Raw genomic sequence first — 22,774 nt, forward strand, 5'->3', positions numbered from 1 at the left:
ACCCACCCATTGTCTCCAACACGAACTGGCCAGCGAGGTGAAGTAGAGTAAAATAACCTCTATCACCGAGAAGGCTGGGGAAGGCTTAGATCCAGACATTGATTGGTAAAGGGCCGTAATTAATCTGATTGGTTACAAGGTTTTGTTAGGCAGTTTGATGTCTTCACCAGTTTAAACTTGGTCACAGTTTCTTCATTTTTAAACCGTGAAGTAAGGTAAAGGCGGAGCCCTGCGATATCCTGCTCACAGTACCGCTGGTGAAACAGCCTCGAGTCGAGTGTTCAAGAGCTCCGCTCCTAAAGGGAATTTTCCCTGCTCTCCCACGCCGTCCAGGCATCCTGTAAGGGGTGGGAGAGTACCCAACACTTTACCCCACCACACATAACCTGCCCATCGACCGTGCTCTACCCATGCACAATACTGCTGGGCGGATAGAGGCGGCGGGATTTAGGTAAATGTGCACCGCCGATGTTGCAGCTGCCGGGGTGGGAGATCGAACCGGTGACCTCTGGCTTTGCCCTGTCCAGTGCGCTCACCATTAGACCACGCCAGCGTCATAAGACGACGTGGAAATTCTACCCAGCACAATCCTACACACAACACATGGAAATACTGAGAGCCAACAAACCCTTCAGTAACAGTCTTCAACATGTTGACGAGAATTCACCGCAACAAAAAAAAGAATAGCGATGTGGGTAAAAAAACATGTGATGTAAATATTGTAATGAAAAGCATAAACGCCGCGTGTTCCTAATCCATACTGGATGTGGGGAGTGTTTCTGTACCCTCCACGTGTCACAGACACGTGTGTGTGTGCGCGTCTGACTTTCACGACGCACGAACTACAACAAACCGAGCCATGTCATGGGGATCTCGCACGTGTTGAACCACAACCCCTTGATATTAAAGCGCCTTTATATAAATAGCAACCCTTTTAAGCCAAACATGTGCTGGCTAACCCAGCCCGCGGTGATGTGTTTTATATTCCTTCCAAGTATGACCCGAAGCCAACTCCAGCCGCCCGATTCCATATCGCGGTCGTCGTCCTACTTTCGGGTGGCCATTTTTCAATATTTGTTCAATATACTTACGGATTTTTTTTATTATTACAGTAACTTGCAATGCACGTGGGCTGTAATTATGTGATTAAGATTTCAACTCCGTTGGTATAGCAGCAAGGCTCCGCAGCTATGAGATTATAAGTTTACATCCTGTCAAGGGTCGACTCAGCCACATCATCAATTATCACCACATTCATCACTGTTATCCACACCATCAATTAAGATCATCATCGCAACCATCATTACCATTATTATAATATGTCCATCATCTATTAATCATCAACATCAATCACTATTATCATACTCATCATCATTACATCAAGTATCACCATCATAATAATCCATCATCAGCATCGAATAATGTGCAGGAGGGATGTGCCGAATACCATAATCTTTAAATAATGCCCCACTTTGTACTGGAGCCAGCCTTTGTCCTGTGGATAGACAGGTCTCTGCCATACAAACGTGAAATTTCCACCACTGGCGGAGGCCCACCAATTAAGAATGAGTGTTGCTCCACATTCACTTGAGCAGAGATACTTTGATTTGACTTGATCTATTGTGACAATGTGTTTTCAAGATAACGTTACAGTTCTGAGACTTTCGTATAAGCTTCAAATCAAGATTTCGTATAATCATTTACAGTGGGGGAGATGTTAACTACCTCGCCTGGTATCCAGGAGTTATGGGTTCGCTTCCGACCCTGACGCCTTAGAATCTGTATGGTCTCCACGTGGCCGGGTAGATTTTTCTCTGGGTCCTCCGGTTTTCCCCTCCACATTTAGAATCAACGTGCATTTAGAGTATTTGCCTGCTAATAATATCCACACAATACGCCAATTTGTTGGCCGATCATTTGTGGTCAGGTCGCTTCTGAAAAAGAGCTATATAGCTCAGTGGGCCTTACCTGGTACAATGCTAAGTTGTTTAGTTTTATTAGCATCCCTTTGCCAATTTACTGCTGGATGAAGAACTCTCCACCACGGCACGTTAGTCATGAAGCTCGTTGTGCCAATGCTTCACAGCGACTGGCAGTGTCGGTGTGGTTGTGTCGCGGTTAGCGCTGCGCGAAGAATCTAGGGACCCGAGTTTGATTCTAGCTCACGGCCAACACCAGTGACGATAATATGAACCAGGAACCAGTTCGGGGCCTCTGCTAAGTAGACTCAGCCTCAAATGAGTACCTGGCATGGTAAAAACATCGCCATTGGGAAGACAAAGGCGGTCGGGCGCGGTGCTGGTCCCCCACCCCCTGGTGTGCCGTGCCGGCCTTCGTAGGTGCTCGCTAGCAGCACTTGCCCCAACAGCATATTTTAAGTCTATGCGGGGGATCTTTGTCTTTGGTGAAGGGCGTGCCCAAGGACAAGTTGAGCTAACACATTCCTGCGGAGGGAGCTGGTAGGAACGTTGGGTTACTCGGTCAATGGCCAGGGTCAACGGCGGCGTGGTGTATTCCGCAAATATGCCCGACTGTGAGGGCGGGCACAAGCCGGCGTGAGTAGGTGAAACGTTGAGTTTTATAAGGGCACCACGGGGTGACCAGCCCCTCCCCACCCAGCCCCTCCCCACCCTCCCCACCCAGCCCCTCCCCACCCTCCCCACCCAGCCCCTCCCCACCCTCCCCACCCAGCCCCTCCCCACCCTCCCCACCCAGTCCCACCCTCCCCACCCAGTCCCACCCTCCCCACCCAGTCCCACCCTCCCCACCCAGTCCCACCCTCCCCACCCAGTCCCACCCTCCCCACCCAGTCCCACCCTCCCCACCCAGTCCCACCCTCCCCACCCAGTCCCACCCTCCCCACCCAGTCCCACCCTCCCCACCCAGCCCCTCCCCACCCAGCCCCTCCCCACCCAGCCCCTCCCCACCCAGCCCCTCCCAGCCCCACCCATTTTTGGATGCACGACGGAGGGACACAATAATCCCCTGTGGGCTGGTGTAACCAGAGGTTCCTACCAGTATAACTTGCCACTGCTAGCTAAGGCCTCCAGGCTAATAGTACAATACGTGAACTACCGTCTGTGCCACTGCTTCACCACGCCTTAGAATGTCTCTACATACATATACAAGTGTGTTCACTCACAGACATTTGATGTGATATGAAAGATCTGTTGTGTTTTCAGTCGTATCCAATATAATGACCTGCAAAGGCGCTAAACCCTGGAGCATTGAAGTATCGGATGCACATGCACACACTTCCAAATATATACACAAACCGCCGTCTTTAGAAATAAAAATGTATTTCAAGTCCCACTTTCTTTGAAATGCATAAAACAGTACATACATTTCACGTGTTTCATGAAACGTGATATTTTTTTAAAAAATATATATAAATAACTTACATGTTTTAATTACAATGTGGTAACGAAATTTAGTTGTGTTTATAAATATTGCCTTAAATACACATAAAATAAATACTAGAATGTTTACAGATGACAAACATTGTATCTCTGGAAAAAAGTGCCTGTAAAGTTATCTGATGTTGGTAATTCTCACAAGTACAAATACGCATGATAATAAACCATTAACTTATTAATTCTGGTCCAGCATCAGAAGAAGCTGCATAAACTAAATACAACGGAGATATTTAAAAAAAAATGTCATGAGGCCGTAATATCCTACCATATGTTTAAAGAATAAAAAACAACAACTTTTTTTACCCCAAGTATTAGTTGTATTGCCTCCACGATGAACAATAAATGCCCATTCAAAAATCAAACATTTATACCGTATTGTACTTATATTATTATTAGAAATGAGACATGGGGCATTGTTGGCAGTCCATCAAATAGAAGTGTTAAAAATTGTTCCATTTCAAAGCAGTCAGCTGGCATAGCTTTCTAAATACTACCCCAGAGAGCCATGGTCGTGACCAATTATAGAGGTTAAAGTGAACTGAAATGTGTGATGTTAAAACAGCAGTTGCCCCACACAACTACGCACTTTTTGGGTGACATTCCTCGTCTCGTATTCTGCAGTAGAGTATATACAAGAGACATTTTTTGTTGTATAATTTGAATGCATCAATCATTACTTTTGTGATGCATGGATTATTCTTTTTCAGTAACAAGTGTATTGGTTGAAGCAACTTTTACAGATTGCATCTGTAAGCCCAGCCCGCTGAAAGGAATGCAATTGCTCTCGACTTCAGCTTTTTATTCAAAGGCCTTGTCTCAAGGTGTTTCGACACAGTAATGGTCTCTGGCGAGACTGGTCTCAAGCGTGGCATTGGTCACCTTGTCACGCATTTTGCTGAACACTATCAATCGTAGATTCGATTTTCTGTATCGTAACAAAAAAACTCGTATACATTTTATTATTGCTTCTTTTCCAAGTTCTTTCTTTTAGTTTTTATTTATTAAAATACTGTTAAAATGTATTTCTCATTGCGCTGACAGATAAACAAAAATGCCTAAGTGGGTTATTTTGTTAGTTGTCAAACATTATTTTTATTGAAGCGTTTAAACTCTAAAAGATGTGCTGCTGCTGTGCAACTTCCCCCCACCCCGATGTCTCATTTTTCTGCACTCAACCACTGATACGACTCGCTCCACACGAAACACACACTCCCACGTCACGTCTGTGTCCACAACACGTTCGAAAGCCACAACACGAGTTAACTTCCCACCGACGACAACGTAGTTTTACATTTTGGTTCCTTCGATTCCAATGTGTTCAGGGATGTCGAAAAGCAGAAACCTTTAACCAGTTGTATGTACGTATGTACGTTGAACTTCTTTCGCAACGTAAGGAGCCAACCACACTTACACATCTCTCCAATCAATTCCAGGCTTCAAGGTTGTCGTAAAAATTACGTTCTTCAATTCACATGGTCCTGTCCAAAGAATCCACGAGGGCACACCTCATTTGCAGATACATACACGTAACTTTTGACAATGCTTTTCTGTGATCATGTCTGTGGCCACCGTGCTGGGCTGTAAACAAGAGTAATCTGGAGCCCGCTGGCCTGCAGCAGCGCCGAGACTGGGGAAGCATCCAAGTGGCCTCATCTTCTCTAAGCTCCGGCATGAATTAAGTCGCACTGGCGGCGGCCTGGGGGAGGCCTTCATCCAGCAGTGGATTAACCATGGCTAAAGATGACGATGATGATGCTAACGATGTGTTGCAGATGCCGTTGAGCCAAACGCTTTCAGAAGCTCCGTGTTGAGCATCCATCACCTCCGTGGCTTTTCACACCTGGGAGAGAGGGAGCAATGAAGGTTAGGCCCTGTCACGGAGAGACATGATCTTTAATTTGTTTGCGATTGAATTGTGAATAAAGTGACTTGTTCACAAACGAAATAGCTTGAAAGCACTATAATGCACACTTTCATTGGAGCAACTTTCATATGGTTAACTACAGCATATTATACTCTTTGTGTCTTTCGGTAAAGTCACGTAGATAGACAAATAATAGATCACGACTTTTCGATCGCAACACAGGCAATCGTCTTCAGGTGAGAGAGGTATATTAATAACCATACTGGCATGGACGCGATCTTCCTATTAGTGTAGTTAATATAACAGTGTAGGTAATAATCTCAAAGTGAATTAATGTATATGCGTTGTGTTTGGTTGAAAAGAGGCTACGTGGCCTTGAGCAGTGTTAATAAACTGTCAGCAACAATGGCCAATGAACGAGAAGAGTTCCAGGTAGCACCAACAAACCATCTGGGGACTTCACAAAGAAAAATAACTATTTTTGTCTCTTCAGCAATGTAGGAATGCATTTTGTTATATACATGAAAATTTTTTGCGCCAATCCGAGCCTTACATGGACCTCGCTGCCAAGGATGAAAAGTTACGCGGAGAAAACCCGTGAAGTAATGTTGACATCATGCCAAGGTGCGCTGGGAGGTGGAGTCCTGGGGGAGTGATTGGTGCTATTCGAGTGTAACGATGACGAATGTTCATTCATAATACTACTCTTGTTGTTGTGGTGTTTTTCTTTTTAATCAGTTGCCGAGCACAGACCTTTTTTAAGCTAAGCTAAGCTTTGCAGGCAGAGCTTAGCTAAGCTTGCAAAAGAATACCATTCTATTGCACGAATCCTTTAAACAAGAGCTTCAGCGTGAATTGAGTCACACTGGCGGTGGCCTGGAGAGGCCTTCATCCAGCAGTGCATTAACCATGGCTAATGATGATTATGATGCTGACGATGCATTGCAGATGCCGGGGTCAGGGGCTTGGTATTGTTGAATCGACTGTGGCATTCCATTCACACGAATGTAAAGATTTTGACATGGGAATTTCCAGGAGACTAATATTGTTTCCCTAGGAATCGCCTGGCTCTGACGAGAATGCAGAACTTGGTAAGGAGATGCTGCTCACAAAAACGGCTCTGCCTCCCACGCAGACACTCACTTGCAGGTGTGTTTATTGAGCAGGAGCTTGTGTTTGCACACCATGCGGCAGCTGCACCTGCAGGTGTCGGGGTCCTGTTGTAACCGCGGTCCCGAGCAGGGCCTGCACCTACAAAGCACGGAGCAGACGGACGGCAAAAAGACGTGAGCTCAAACGCTCGAAAATAATCTCTCGCATGGGGGGGGGGGGTCACGGTTCACAAATAATAATCATCATCATCATCATCGTCGTCGTCTTCACAGCTGCTGTCATCAGCTGCTTTCACACTGACTGCACTTAATTAAAATAAAGTGAAACTCGAAAACCAGCCATGCTTTATCCACTGCTAGATGGCGGCTTTCCCCCCTCAGCGGTGTGGTCCGTGACGTATTCGGGACGCTGCCGGGGTTCTAATAGTCGGCACACTGGGCTAGCGGCCCAGACATCGGACCCATCCCCCCTGGCGCAGCTGTTGAAGCGATGGTTAAAGTTTCTTAGATCCCCCGACCACCGCCTCTGTCACCCAGCAATGTAAATGGGCACAGCCGCAGTTAGTCGATCGGCAGGTAGCGTGTGGTGGGATGAAGTGTGGGTAACGCCCACCTATTACAAGACTTCTGACCGTTGCGGAAGATTAGGCCAAATATTATCCAGAGGGGCTTCTCTCGAGCTCCCTGTAGAGGAGGCTCTTCTGCCAACAGTGGCGGTGACTAAGCAATTGCAGGGCTGCACCTTTAACTTTTTACTTAAGTTTATTGCCTTCGTTAGCTTACGTTCAATCTTTAGTTAATGTGTAAGTGTACCTATTACAGTGCCTAGCACTAGCATGGCCTGGGGGCTTTTGAGTCATGGAAACGAAAGCAGTTTTGCAAATGGCACTGTGACGAGCATTGAGAGAGTATTAATACTTGTCGGAGAGAGTGTGCATGGTGATCCATTCATAGATGCCCCACTAAAATACCAGTGATAATATCAGAGAGAAAAACAAGATTTAATTTCAAAGCCTCGACATCTCCCCCACAAACTTGCAATAATACACCCATTAAATCTTTTATCAATGCCACCTCTACAAGATCTAGTTATCGCTTTCACAATATTCAACCATCTGTCCATAAGAAAGAGGGTAAGAGGGTGATTCGAAATCACTAGGGCCTCTGTGAATCGGTCACCCTGTATAATAATTTCTCTCGTTATAGAAGCACAATGGCCGTGAGGTAGCGGGCACGCTGTGTTGTGTCTAGCGTAGCGACGGCGGTGCTGACTACTCACCCGCACTTGCAACTGTCGTGTTGGGCGAAGGACATCTGCTCTTTGCCTCCGCTGTGGAAAACGTTCAATTTAAATACCTGCAAAAGGCAAGAAACACACAGCGGGCACGGCCGCTTGTCACCACGAAGCGAGGACAACGCATTATTGCTGCCACAGCCATGAAAAAAAATCACTGTTCTTTGCATTCTTGATATGGGGCAACTCTACTCAGCTGCGTTTAGCTCATTTGCAACTCTCATTTCTATTTGGTAGTCCTTTGCTCTGATGTGTATTCGCTTATTTTATTGTATTTTATAGTCCTCGACTTGACACATTTCATAACACTGACCGTATGTGCATTTAAATATAGCAGATTATTCTGTTCCGACTTACGAACCGTTCAAATTAGGAACGGGTCTCAGGAACGGAACCAATTTATTTTAAGCGATTGGTTTTGCCATTTTGGTGACCCACGTCACTCTTGCAAATGAGGCTCTCACTACGTCCGGAGTTCTCGCCTGGTTGAACAAAGTAGGCTTGAAACGTGCCCTGCTACGGAGCGTCCAAAGATCAAAATTACGTCATGGCCAAATCCATTAACGGCACCAAACCTCGCTGGTGCATCGTTGTCGACCTTCTGCGCAGTCGACGCGCGACCTCCAAAATCTTCCCTAAGAGTTCTTCCCATCATCTGCTCCTGGATCTTCCCCCTTGGCTGCCAAACTCGTGAAACCCATGCCGATGAGCCAAAAAGTTTGAGCTTGGGTGCGGAAGTATTTTAACATTTGTTTGTTTAGACGGATGTAAGGTCATGATTTTTATTAGGTTCGTTTAAACCTCACGTGGTGGGCGCAGAGGACATTTTCCGCTATTAATAGGCTGGAGTGAAACATTGGCACAGTGGTTAGCGTGCTGCTGCGCGGAGAACCCAATGACCCCAAATTGATGACCGGCCATGCCCACCATCATTGGCGAGTTACAGCTGAACCGGGCCTGAGCCACCCCCACCCCCTCCCCACCACTGACCAGCGGGGTGAAGTATAGTCAGACATATTCTTAGTTTTTTCGGTAAAGTCACGTTGAAGAGAAACAAATAAATAAATATGCCGTTTTCAAAATAAATTTATGCAAACCGACACACCTGATGATGACCGTTTGAGTTATGGTCGAAACGTCGTGAGAATTTTTTATTGTTTTATATATATTTTGTTATTATTTTGTTGTTTCTCTTCAACGTGACTTTACCGAAAAAACTAAGAATATGAATTACTGCAGTCACGAAAGCTTTAAATCAAAATTTATAGTCAGACAATTACCACGACTAACATGCCATTGGGAGGCTTTCATCCAGCAGTGGATTGTCATCGGACTTTCCTTGAAAGTAGTATTATTATTCGTACCATTACTCTCATATTGCTCAGATGTAATGCTTAACAGGTTTATATGGCATGGTTATGCCAATGCAGGTCAAAGATCACGGTCATGTGAAATGCAATATACCATTACCAGTCCAGGAGGTTTACCTCGAGTAATTATAACCGTAGAGGTGATTTATTTACATAAAAACGCACTTCAAAGAGCAGTATTTTCACTCCAGGAGAGTAGATGGAGTATTTATGAAATAGTGAGCTGGGGGCACAGCCGTGGTGTGTGCTTCTATGCAAAGTAGCGTTCAGAATTTCCCTTTGTATCACCCCGCCGGCGTTGACGTGATGACACGCTGCTCAGGTCAGGGATGCGCTCAGAATTCACCTTCCACTGTACCCGTGGTATAATGTCAATAAAAACAATTCGCTTCGCGTAGAAGATTACAATCGTCGTGCTTGTGGAGACACCGCGGTGCCGCAACGTGGTCTGCAAGGCGGCGTATCCAGACACGTGCCCTGGCGCCATCGGGGACACGACGAACCCGACGACGCTACCGCGCCGTTGGAACGACGGCCTCTAGAACGCCGCTGTGTGTGCGAGCGCGTGCTACTTTGGAATTTCAAACACTGGGACCAGGACCAATATTTGCTTGTCTGGGCCATAAATAGCTGTCGTGTGCCACTGGGAACCTTCCACTCGTGGGCAGAGTTCAAGGTTGGCGGCGAGGGTGTGGGAATGCACGTTTCACACGTCTCTAGCCTCCGGCCTGGCGGCCAATCGCGCTGCACCATCTCGGCGACTCCCTCCGTTGTTGCTCTCCAGGAAATTGACTCATCGGTCACGTGGCTCGACGGCAGAGGGTTTCAAGATCGAATCCTGGAGATACAAAGGTGGCCGTGCGTCTGTGGCGATGGCTATCGTTTGTGATCGCCAGGTCGCTTCTGACAAAGAGCGATATAGCTCAGTAGGTCTTACCCTGGCGACAATAAAAAAACTAGTTTAGTTTAAATAGCTTAGAGCGGCGTTTGGCAGGGCGAGTGGTGGGTGGCAAAGGAGGAGGAGAAAGATGCGAGAGACGACAAAGACTAAGACAAATATCCCCCGTATAGCCTAAACAGACTGTTGGGGCAAGTGCTGTAAGTGAGGACCTATGATGATCTACCTAGGGGAGGCCCAGGAACGGTTCAGACAATCGTCCCTGGTGCCGGTCGCGAGCAGGAATAGAATTCGCGTCCGCCGGGTTTGTAGCGCAGCGCCAAGCGCTGACGAGGCTCACCTCGAGTGTGACGTTGGACTTGGCCGTGGGAAGGCACTCGCGCGTCTCGTCATTGCAGCAGCCAGAGCAGCGCATGATGGCGACGCAGGACGGGTGGTAGCGGATGTCCGTGTCCCCCGGGTACTCCGCAGCGACGCTCACGAGCGTCTCGCGGGGCATGCACGCGCTTCGCTCCATCACCCGCTCCAGCGGCACCACTGCTTTCCACGCCACAGGGCACGCACGTGGACGTTAATGTGTGCGTCAAAACGCGTGCGTACGTGTTGTGTACGTGCGGGCGCGTGTGGGTGCTCGTGCTCAAACGTGGTCAGCAGTGCAAGCGTGTCTGTGTGTAACGCAGCAATTGGGCCGAGCCCCGCTCTGTTGGTGGCCCAGACTTCCATGGTCCTACGGTGGCGATCTGTTTATCCAGGGGAGCTCATGTGACAAACCCCAGAGAGATAATGGTTGCTGATGGTGATGGGTAGTAATGGCTACTGATGACGGTTGATAATGACGATGGCGATGATGGATCAGAGGCTCCAGCTCTCATGAGGAGAGCCACTGCCGGCGTGACCCCGCTGAGTGCACCTCACCAGGTGCTGCTCATGTTATTGACCCTTGAGGGACGACGGGGCCCCGAGTCGACTGATGACTTCACAGGCATTGGCTCCCCCTGCTCGACTGCACTGAATAGAATGAACCTATGAGATGACCGGGCATATACCGACCTCCACCGGTGTTACTCTTTGGTTTTTTCGGTAAAGTCACGTAGAAATAAGAATTGTATTTAATTATTATTATTTCTTATTTATACGTGACTTTACAGAAAAAACCCAAGAGTAATTCCTGAAGTCACGAAAGCACCAAATCAAGTTCTCCACCGGTGTGGTCCACAGCCCCAACTGGCTCAATAACCTTCTTACAGGAGTTCAGCCTACCAACTTACACACGGGTTGAGCACGTGACGTTGAGGTCAAAGGTACACTGCACGTCCCTGACCCTCTGCGTTACCCCTAAAGAAAATGTTGACACATGCCAGTATAGTGAATGAGCATTATATATTTTTTACACCACACCGTCACTATCGCTAACCTGCTGCTGTTGCTGTTCGTCGTTTGTTTTAGATGTGCATGTGTTCGTTTGTATGCGACATTGTTTGCGTGCAAGAAACGTGTTTTGCCAGGTTTTAAAAATTACAAAACGATATTCAATTCGCCCAACCGGGGGCGCTTGGGACACGTTGAGGCACACCCAACCCTCCTTAAAAGTGCGTTTCGAATGTTTACAATTCCAATATCCACGGTTTATTTAACATCAAAAGTAGATTTTTCCACTTGAAGCTACTGCTGTTCGTCTCGGCGATTACGGTCACCCTGGTGCCCAAACAGACCGGCGCCGTTTGGCATCTTACAGGTGGGCGACTCCGATGAACGGTGATGTTCAACAGTTCCGGCCTCCCCCACCTTTACCAGTATGCACCGACCAGCGTGGCGAGGTTTGGTCAAACGACTAACTCCCCTCCCATGTAGTGGGAGTGTTGGCGAGGTATTTCATCTTGCGGTGAATAGGCAGAGGGCTGTATCACAACACGGCGGGTAATGTGGAGAGATTTACCTTCTACTGAACGGCGAGATGCGAGGCTCTTGGCCTGAAAAGTACAGAGAGAGAAAAAAAATGGATCACTTAAACCACCTCCAATCACAAAACGTCTGCCCTGCATTTCATTTTCCCGTCTGCAGCATATCGCGCACAGGCGAAATCGTAGCACTTTAAACACCTCCCCCCACACAATTGTATTCACGCAGCAAATCGACAAAGGCTTGCAAAATGCTCTGCAAGGCAACGAGCGGCATAGCCATCGAGAGCATGGAGACGGTGCAACTGCCCTGGGCCACACGGCTAGAGGGGGCCCAGCCACCGGGCTACCAAGAGCCTGAGGTGGCTGGGTAGCTGGGTGGGTGGGTGGGGGGAGAATTAGACATGCCCCCCCCCTTCTACCCCCCTCATCCCCCTCCCTCCCATTTCATTCATTTATTGCACCACCACCACCAGGTCCCATGCCAACCACGCTATGCCACTGACGGCAACCGCAACCGACATCTTGTCGAACCCAAATCCTGAAATGTTTGGCAGTGGTTTATAAAGGAAAAATGCATTTTGAATTAGGAAAGAGGGACTTTTGAGTACCTAAAAGCTAAACAAAATGACGTAAAAATATAAAGAATGCACAGTAAAAACCAACATTTCTCTCGGCTCAAATGAGCACTGGGCAATGTGAAACGCTCTGCCACGATGCGCCGTATTTTCCCCGTTAATCGAGAGGCGTTATCCGAGCGTCGTCTCTCACTCTGGCTGACTCCCGATCTATGCGTGAATGGCAGATAAGGCAACGGGGAAATGGCCGGGCTGTGAAGAAGGGGGCTGTGGTCAGGCACGGCACGGCCCAGGAAACGCGACGTGGTCGGGCTGGGGGTTGAGCGGCGTGCGAGAGAGTGGTGGCAAGCGGTCGGCCTGCAGGGGTTTGGTAAATTTCCACAGCTCGCGGAGGCCAACGCAGGTGATTACAGGGCGCTCGCTATTGTGTCTGGCGAAAATAAAGACCGTGTGGGGCGTTATTTGATTACGCCCGCTTTGTCTACACACCGGTTCTGGGAATGAAATTCGGCGGAAGGAAAAAAAAATACCCAAGCAGAAGTCTTTTCAGCCACCTTCCACATTTCCAACTCGGTCAGCGCGATGTTCTGAACTCAGTGACAACTACATCCTCCCCAATCTGTTTAAATTTCACAGTTGCGGTCACCAATGCAGGCAGCCCCGACACCGCACTCGCCACGGTGAACCGTCTCCCTGCCTCGCCGTGGTTGGGCTTGTCCGTGACACGTCGCCGTTGCAATCCCCCCCCCCCACCCCCGCGGCCCCCCACCCACAACCCGGCCCCTCTGGCACGCGATGCATTGTTCAACATCTCTCGCGTTACCGCGCAAGTTTGCGCAGTTGTGATACCGCGCGGCTCCACCGGCGTGCGTTCACGTCCCCCGTTCGGCAGGATGTCCCGCGTTTTTGGATCCTCAAGAAGCTCCCGGTGCGTGGAACAAAACGTCGGACATCATGCCGAACGGGGCGCGGTACCACCCAAAACCACGTTGGAGACCTGTCGTGCGATTTATTATTATTATTATAAAAGACGCTTCTCATGAATTAAGCGAAAGTGTCTTCTGGCGAACCGAGCAAAGGGGTGACGCTCATTTCCGTTAGTGGCCCTGAGCCAGCGGTGGAAATTCCAAATTCCCACTGTGGGTGCACATTCTATCTAAAATGACGATTAGGAGAAACATTTACGTCACCGCGTGATTAACACCTCTGTCTACCAAAGCGAGTTCATTTATTTGTTTTCCTTCGAACTTAAAAGTGTGGGTCCTCCCACCTCTTCCGAGACATCTTGGCCAGCGCGGAGCCGAAGGCAAGGTCCCCCGTAGAGGGGGCACCCTACAGTCTCCTCGAGGTGAAGGTCCTGCTGAGCAAGAGATTTCAGGGCTGCACCTTTATCTTATAGTCGCAAAGCATTTCCCAACACACCAGGTGTGGCTGAGCGCCCCAATGGAAAAATCAACACCAGGTGTGGCTGAACACCGCTCATGGAAAAATCTTTTTTAAAATCGAGATTGAAAATCCATTTCTTTCGAGCTGCCGTTTGTGTCGAGTGTGTTGCCTTTACCCCGCACCCCCGATTCGCGCCGTTGGCTACTATGTACGGTGCGAAAGAAGTTCTACATACGTGCACACAATACTTTCCCAAGCAGTTCCTGCCACTCCCAAGCGGTGTAAAAAAAAAACCCACACACAAAGCTTCTCGCAGCAATTACACTGTCTGTAGACTTTGATTGTCATAGGGGGATTGTGCTTGCACAGGTCAGTACAGCAAGTAGGTTAATGATGGGTTAAACGTTTAGATCTTGAGAGATATCTTTACAATCAAAGTTGTAAAAAAAAGTGTTTAATCGATCAGCACTTATAAGTTGTATTGCCGTGAACTTTGCAACACAGAGTCGCAGGGCACTAATAACACATGCATCGTACAGCCCAATGCCTACTAGCTAGCCACTTAAAGGCTTGGGGACAATTCCCTGGTTATTAAATGTTATATATCTCTTAAATTACATATAAAAAACGATATAACTGCATTGGCAGCAGTGCACACGATAAAAACACACAAAGTCTTCGAAAAAATATATTCACATAAAGTATCTGGCAACATTTCAGGTAATGGCCTTTATTCATAGCAGAGCAAAGACAAATATCCCCCTATAGCCTTTAACAGACTGTTGGGGCAAGTGCTGTCAGCGAGTGCCTATGCAGGCCAGCACGGCACACGACGAGGAGTGTGTGGGTGGTCAGCACCATGCCCGGCCGCCCTTGTCTCCCGAGTGTCAATATTTAAAAGACCGCGCCAGGTACTGATTTGAGGCTGAGTCACTCACACCAGAGCGATCAATGCATCTCCTGTAATGGCTTTACGTGAATCTCCGCCTGGCGGAGAGCACGGGAACTGCACTGTAGTTCCCGCATTGACCGCGGGTAAGAGCGGGTGAGGCACTGCACGCCACGTTGTGCGGTGTTCAGACGCTACGTTCCTGCAGGCACGTAGCCCCTGGGCACACTCACACAATCATAAAACCCTCAACAGCGCTGTTTAAAGTTCCTTTTGAGCCGATAACAACTTACCACTTTTAAATACACATATACACAATGATACATGATGGATGTTGTCTGGGTTAAAGTCAAATGCCAATGTGTTTCCTATCAAATCAATCAATTATAAAAGCTCTGTTTAGAGCTTGAACAGACTGTTGGGGTAAGTGCTGTTAGCGAGCACCTATGAAGGCCGGCACGGCACACGAGGGGGTGGGTGGCCAGCACCACGCCCATCCGCATTTGTCTCCCCAGTGGCGATGTTTACATATCACACCAGGTACTCATTTGAAGCCGAGTCGACCTAGGGGAGGCTCAGGACAGGTTCAGATAAACGCCACTCGTATTGGTAGCCGTGAGCGGGAATCGAACTTGGGAGGGCCGGGCTCGTCAGCCAGTGCACTAACCACTGCACTACCGCTCCCCATTATGTATATGTGTGTGTGGATATATATACACATTGGTTACTATGTGGATTGTCCAGTGATGGTATATCGATTGAGGTTCCATGCTTATTCTTTTCAAAATGGAAAATCTATAGACGTTTCGGTATGCTGGGCCCTTTTCAGGGTATGCAATTTTAGAACATGTAATTGTGGGATTGTGACATCTCAGGACCGTGAGAGATGACAGGGACGGGATTGGGGAGACCTTCATCCAGCGGTGGATTGATCATGGCTGCGGCTTCTGCTGCCCATGAAGTGTGATGTAACTGGGAGCCGAATAGAACCTTCACTCAACCCACGGTTGAATTGGAAGTTGACATTGATTTAAATAGCACGTGATAACGCGTGATAAGAAGCAGTAAAACACTAAATTATTAATTTATTTGACAAACGCCGGCATGAATCCACGCCAATGAAGGACTCACACGCAACCCAATTAATTACATGATCTCGTTTTTTTTCACTGTGGGAGTCCTGAGAGACAATTTTTTTTATCGACCTAGCATCAGCAAAGATATTTTTTGTCGTCACTTTGTTCAATATCCCGTGGTTGCTGTGAGAATAAAAAAAAACCCGGTCTAATCTTGGAAACTGGGTTATGATGGTGGAGAATATGAATGTCCTGTGAGCCCAGACTTGATATTTCACTTGTTGGTACCACATGAAGCTTGCATTAATTGTGGCGGTTACAATTTCTCGATGTGGACATTAACAATGAATTAACGTAAGGACAGTTCAAAACAAGTGGGATTGTCAAGTAATTCGCTCTTATCAGCCGTGTAAATAAATGGATGCTTCTAAAGATGTTGTCGATACCTTAGGTGGTACCGATTTCTGCTTTTGCCTGTGGACTATGGATGGCAGAGCAACCGACTAAAACGACTCCAGTTCAGCACAGCACACTCCATCCACTCTGTGGTGGAGTCCCAACTGACACTGCGAGATGCAGCTGGGAGTCACATCGAACCATCGTCTCTGTATTACTCAACAAATTCACCGGCAATGGGATTCGCCAGCCAACCTTGTGTAGGTTACACTCCAAAGGAGACGAATTACTCAGTTCACCGATTATGCCACGCGTACGAGGGGACACCCACCGAGGATGACGGGGAGGAGATGATGTTGGTGGACCGATGAAGAGATGATGATGATGATGGAGCGATGAAATCGGTTTACGTGCAGGTGTCGGATGGATTGTTGCATCGCAAGATCGTAAGATGTGGCGGCGGCTTGGGGAGGCCTCCATCCAGCAGTGGATTGATCATGGGTACCGATGACCGATTAAGTGGGACCGCATCTATATTTGCAGGTGTGTGTTTAGCACGGGGTTTAGAGTCATGCAGCGCTCAAGGCTGCCTCAAAAGTGTGAAAGCAGTCAACCTCTAGACCACAGTTTTTGGGTGACCCAAATTGGGAAACGCCAAAACTGTATTTGGTTGTTTCTAGTTACAACAAATGGCTCCGCTACAAGTGCCACATTTCAGTTCCCTGGCCCTGTCGACATCATTAAACTCTGCATTAGTCACTCATGCACTCACCAAGTCACGATCTCCCACCGATACGTGCTACAGAATCATGACGTGGGGCCCACCATTCCAGCTGCGAAACAGATTTGTCTACGTCTGCTCTTGTCTTTAGCGAGTCGGATCGCTTAGCCTCCAATGGCAATTCTGAGTCGCAGGTACAAAGTGAACGGCTTAACAATCACCGAGTGCTATTGTACAACGTGGTCTATGTATACATACCCGACCGGTTTCTCGTGACTCTCTTTAGAACACGTAGTTCAATTAGGTTAATATGAAAGCGGTTGGCTCCATATCTTAGAGTTTTATCAATTTGAATTCGCGTATTCCTGTATTGTGATTGGTTGGAGACACGTAGAGGCTTAGCGACATTTAGGTTACTTTAGTGGGGTATGTATACTATACAGTATACGGTATATTAATTGATCACCCTGGTTTTAGACGCTGTATACATCGCATATTGTACAAGATCATAGACGAACCGAATTTCCTTCTGCGTTCATCATTTAGCCCCATGCAGAAGCTTTCCACACCACGCACATTATCCAGCAGCACGTGTTTAAGCGCGCAAACTCCGCGCCGGTTTCGACCTCCTGGGTCTCATCGGCACGAGTCGGTCTTGTTAAACGAATGCCGCTGGCAGTGACGAGCGGATGCCGTTCGACGAGCGGCAGTGAGGCCGCGCGAACTCCGCACAGCAGCCCCGCTGGGGCCTCTCCTCACCTGCAACACCGGCGTGACGTACACGACGAGGAAGAGCACGAACCGCGTCGCCTGCATGTTCCCTTCCGACAGCACGTGTCCCTCCGGGTGGTGATGATGGTGGTGATGGTGTTGTTGTTGTTGCTGCTGCTGCTGGTAGCTGTGATTATGATGACCCTCCAAGGATAACATTGATTACCGCGGTTAGAATCCTGCGTGCTCCCAGCAGCGATCTTCACACATTGAAAGTCTTCTGTATTTGTAAATCTTCTGTCGTTACTTCTTTAAAGCTGCCCGGTCTTCGGAGCCTACTTGCGTTTCTTCTTCTATCGTACGATTACTTGTCTTACAGACCCTAAAATGTAACCTTCTTTCGAACTTCGCCAAGCTATCGGCTGGATTCGCGTGCGACGATACAGCCGACAGCACAGACGAACTGATAGCATCCACGACTAAGATGCCACGCAAAGGCAATTCAAAGCTGGCACTTTGTAATTAACTCACAGTGCTCGTTTGGAACAATGCTGCTTTACACTATCTCTAAATGCCAACAGCTCCCTGTATTCGCTCGTCCTGAATTCGCAGCTGTGGTGCGCGCACAGAGAGAGAGAGAGAGCGGCAGAGACAGGGGACGCCGTTCGCTTGCTCGCGGCTACTGTCGCAGTGATGCGCTGTACGCGAATTGGCATTCTCGTTTCTGCTCTTATAGCCTCGGCAGAGGGAGGAGGAGGGGAGGGGAGGGCCAGGGGAGGAGCCGTCGCCCGCTGAGGGTGGTGGGGGTGGACCGCTGATGATGAACTGAGCCTAGTCCCGGGACTCGCTTAGGTCTACTCAGCCTCAAATTAGTTGCTGTACCTGGTGCGGTGTGTAAACGTCGCCACTGGGGGTGGGGGGGGGGGGAGACGAAGGCGGCCGGGCGTGGTTGCTGGCTTTATCCAACCCCCGCCTCGTGTGCTGCTCGCTAACAGCACTTGCCCCCAGCAGGCTGTAAAGGCTACACGGGGGATCTTTGTCTTTGGAGCGACGCCAGCTCCAGCACTCGTGGTGGGATAGCGGTTGGCTCAGGGATCGCCAACCCGCGCCTCTCGAAGGACCGCTTCGTGCCGTCTGATTCCTCGAGGGCCACCGGCCTCATTCACGGGTGCCATCGCGGCTCCGCACATGTGGACGGTTTCCTTTTTATTTTTACAGAATGCGAAAAAAAAATTCTCCGCTCATTATTTCGGACCTGCCAGCAGCTTAACACGAGAGGGGCCTTCTTGCACGGGAGGCTTGTGTTGTCATCACAATACATCCGTTTAATGTTTCTGTGACTTAATTTGTAGTTGTACTGTGATTAAGTAAAACAAAAAAAAACATGTCTGGCCGAGCCGACTTACGCTTCAGGGCAAGAGTTATTCGATGTTCGTTGACGTTTGTGCACTTTGATTTTCCGTTTTCCGCGTGACCGTGACCCGGATCACTCTTGCGGGTTGAGACTTCTTGTCCTGGTCTCCCTGAGTTCCCACCGAGTTAACAAACTAAAACGTGGACGATGAAACGTGGACACATGGCGCGCGAATCCTCCAGCTACGTTACAGGCGCCGCAGAGCCGGAGGTCAGCTGCGACCGCACCGATCATCAACAAAGACCGCGAAACCCTCTCCTGCCTCCCCCAGCCATAGCTGTAGAATCACCACTTGCCCTTTACCATCAGCAACAGCAGCCACGATCAATCCACTGTTGGATGAAGACGTTGTTAGTCGTGGCGGAGTTGCGGTTGTTCTGCGCATACTTCGCCACGCTGTCGTCTGTCCTGCCACCTGGTTCGGAACTGGTGCCCTGACCCGGGGCACGGGAGCTTCTGACGCCACGTCAAGCCCGTGGGCCGGTGAAGAAGCCAGACGTTGCGACGTCAGAGCAAACAAAACGACTTCCCATGTGCGTGTGAGACGATGAGACGTACACTCGAGAAGCTGTCTTAATCTCCGGATTTAAAGACGCTCTGGAAAGTAAGACGCACGGTTAGAGTACGCCCTGTGTCAATACAGCTATACAAGTCTGGCCACACACAGTTACCGGATGATAAGAGGCACCTCTAACTTTTGCTTTAAAATGCAGGGGTGGAGGTTGCTTTTAACATTTACAGAGAATACGGCAACGCCAGTCATTCTTGGAGGTGAGAATGCTGTCGATAATGTTTACATGATAAAGATCACGCCTGTGATTATATTTACCAGAAGAAACCCTACGCAAACGCGGGCACGTGTAAACTGAGATTAATTGACTGAAAACAGCCTAGTACTGTATGAAACATCTTAATATAGAGGACTGCAGAGCCTGGGCAAACGTTTATCGCCAGCTCACCGCCTGGCTGCTTTTCAACTTGTCTCTGGTGATTGTGCGATGCAAATTAATACAAATCTCTCTATATAATGGTAAATAAAAACACAAACGAAAACAAACGTTATAAATTACAAACTTCTGCGAAAGTATTTTCAGGAACTCGCTTGCTGTACTGCCATCTCCTGGATAGTCAGTAGTCAAGCAGGTCTGGGAGTTTCACAAATCTTGATATGATCCACCGGCCCGAGCCTTCTCCGAGCCGCATGGCAGGCGGCGTGCCACGCCACTCAGATTGATTAATGCCCTGTTTAGATGGTGGCAGGCAGCGGTCGCGATTACTATGTATAATGGTTATTGCGATTATAATTGACAAAAACAATCATACAACAATGCGTTTCAGTGTGAAGACATCACAGCGGATGATAATACGATGTGTTTCATTGTTGATACGATTTATTATTGAGATGTTTGTTTTATGAAATACATTTTTTTCTGGTTGAGAGACAAGGAGAGGAACACGTGACTTCGAGAACATACGCAGGCAGGTAAATGGCAATTCAAACCGTTCATAAACATAAGCGTGCTTGGGCAGGGCACGTCTGGGCAAGTTAGGGCTCTGGTTAAGAAACCCGACAGAGTGGCAGCTATGAGAAATGGAACGCGTCCCAGAGGCAGTCCGCCAATGAGATGGAGCCATGAGATCAGCCGGTGTGCAGGTGGATTGTGACATTGTGCTTGCTAACAGCCATTGCCCCAACAGTATTTCAAGGCTATACGGGGGAATCTGTGTTTTTGTTACATGGTCGGATCGTGGTGACGGCATTATAACAGCAGTAGATTGACTACGGCTGCTGCTGATAATGACTTGTCATCGCCACGATTTGCCATCGTTATCTATGCGGTTGTGCGTGCGATACAGGGAATTCATACGAGTATTTGCAGCCTGACCCCATTCCCACTGCCCTTCCACGCAGACCCGTATAAAAAAAAGAAGAGTGCAACAAAAGGCACGTGGATGAGGTGGACGTGGTGGCGCAGCCAGTCTCGTGCTTTCAAGCCGAGTTCTCAGGTGACAGCCACGTGCCCGGTCACCCGATCCGCCCTTGCAGGAGCAGCAGCGGCAGCGCAGTCACGCAGGCGGGCCAGCATCGCGCTCCCACACTCGGCTTACGTGGATGTCTGCACGATTTCATCACTATACTGATGTCACGTTCAACAATTAACACGCTCGCTAGAGGCCCATTCATAATAATACAGGATTATTGCTGCTGTTGCTGGAGCTAATGATGATGATTGTGTTGGTTGTGGGTGTGCTGCTACTGCTGCCGCTGAAGATGACACGATTGATGTTATTTATAATGCGAGGCGATGATGGTGATTGTGGAAATGGTGGTGGTTGTACTACTGATGCAGCAGCTGCTGCCGATTGTGAGCCAATGCAACTTCATTCCACCGAAAGCTAAAATTTCAGCAAAATATATACCGTACATGTAATTGATTAATCAATTAATTAATTTAAGAAGACTTACATGAAGATATAAATATACGAGGCTTAATGTCACATGTAATGTTTTCTGTAGTTCAGCCCCAGACAGCTCCGGATGAAATTTAGCCCTGATAATGAGAGCCCCGTTTGCCCATTAAAAAATCAAATCCATGAGTAAAAAAACCTCGTAATTTATGACCACATGGAATAAAGAACGCTCTTCATGCGTTCACTCTATTGCTTGCAGTGCTAGATTTGGTTAACTTTACACAATGATGTGTATTACACTGAATGGATTCATCAATTAAAGTAAATGCTAACGCTCACGACACATGCTCGAGAACAAATGGATGATTGCAGATGTTATTACATTGCTTTATTTATTTATGCAGGAGAGGCACACTGAGTTCTAGAACCCTTTTGCAGGAGGGCCCTGCATTTGTTTTTTTATTTTAAGTTGTTTGTGTATATAAGTGCGAGGGGACAACGCTCTATCCCCTAGTACAGATGGAAACCGATGGCGATTAGTCCACATGCTGTATCGCCTTCTCCTGGCGAGCCAGGGGGCTGGCACCTCGACACCCACTGGAAGGGAGTTTCACGACACGTGTGTGATCCAACAACCCTCGCCGCTGCCTCCACAGTGCTGCATGGATCACAGGCTGCCACCTACAGAGCCACCCACCTGCTAATGGGCCAGCATTACGCCTTCCGTCACTAGAATCCGCTACGATCATCACGGTGGAAAAAAATATAAATCGATTATTTAACATAATCACGACTCCCCCGTGACAATGTAATGACGAGGTGGCATATTAATTATGACTGATGCGTAGGTAGAGAGTGGGCAGAGAAGCACCTTCATCCCGTCACCTGTAAGCGTCCGTCATTACGTGTGATGTAACATTGCAAGGCTATTGGGACTGGCGCGCGCCCGCCCGCCCGCCCGCCTCTTGTTGACATTAGTCCGTGATGCAGCTGCGTTGACAGTACAAGTAGCAAACTCACCAAAGTTCGTCATTAACACTGCCCTTCATTCTCTATGCTATATGAAGGACCATTGCCCGAAATGTCGCCTATTATATTTATTTAAGACCACTGTTATTGACGAATGTGTTAAGTCATATGTACTGTATCGGGTTTATATATATACATTAATATAGCTGTTTCATGTGGCAAAGGTAAAACATCCGTAGTCATATCTTAACTTAAAGATTTCGCGACTGCAGGAATTCACATTCTTTGGGTCTGCAGTCACGAAAGCTTTAGGTAAAGATTTAACCACCTCTACGGGGAGGGTTTCCACACCGATTTCTGTATTATTTTT

At 48.1% G+C, this 22,774-nt stretch overlaps 1 protein-coding gene across 5 annotated transcripts; it reads right to left on the bottom strand.

The window, feature by feature from the left end:
* Positions 1-3,282: 3,282 nt before the first annotated feature.
* On the bottom strand, positions 3,283-18,323 carry LOC116948274 (placenta growth factor-like). 5 transcript variants are annotated; one of them, XM_032964782.2, is made up of 7 exons: positions 17,658-18,323; positions 13,701-13,787; positions 11,891-11,924; positions 10,295-10,494; positions 7,672-7,748; positions 6,424-6,531; positions 3,283-5,256 (listed from the first exon to the last, which is right to left on the bottom strand). In XM_032964782.2, exons 1-7 carry the CDS (start codon positions 17,826-17,828, stop codon positions 5,235-5,237), a joined length of 699 nt encoding a protein of 232 aa, XP_032820673.2. In that variant the 5' UTR covers positions 17,829-18,323; the 3' UTR covers positions 3,283-5,234. The 5 variants fall into 5 exon arrangements, with proteins under 5 accessions (XP_032820673.2, XP_032820671.2, XP_032820670.2 ...); XM_032964780.2 differs by having other exon boundaries at positions 10,295-10,491; positions 13,701-13,790; XM_032964779.2 differs by having other exon boundaries at positions 13,701-13,790.
* Positions 18,324-22,774: the final 4,451 nt, after the last annotated feature.

Source organism: Petromyzon marinus, chromosome 33 (genome assembly GCF_048934315.1).
Source record: "Petromyzon marinus isolate PM22_M1 ecotype Great Lakes invasive population chromosome 33, UKy_Petmar_22M1.pri1.0, whole genome shotgun sequence".
Lineage (NCBI taxonomy): Eukaryota > Metazoa > Chordata > Hyperoartia > Petromyzontiformes > Petromyzontidae > Petromyzon > Petromyzon marinus.

Excerpts from the sequence above, each read along its gene's own strand:
- LOC116948274 (XM_032964779.2), bottom strand. The coding sequence starts at position 17,828 with ATGTTATCCTTGGAGGGTCATCATAATCACAGCTACCAGCAGCAGCAG. Across the intron at positions 11,925-13,700 it reads GCCAAGATGTCTCGGAAGAG|GCCAAGAGCCTCGCATCTCG; the intron begins GTGGGAGGACCC and ends TGTACTTTTCAG. Across the intron at positions 6,532-7,671 it reads CACGACAGTTGCAAGTGCGG|GTGCAGGCCCTGCTCGGGAC; the intron begins GTGAGTAGTCAG and ends CGTGCTTTGTAG.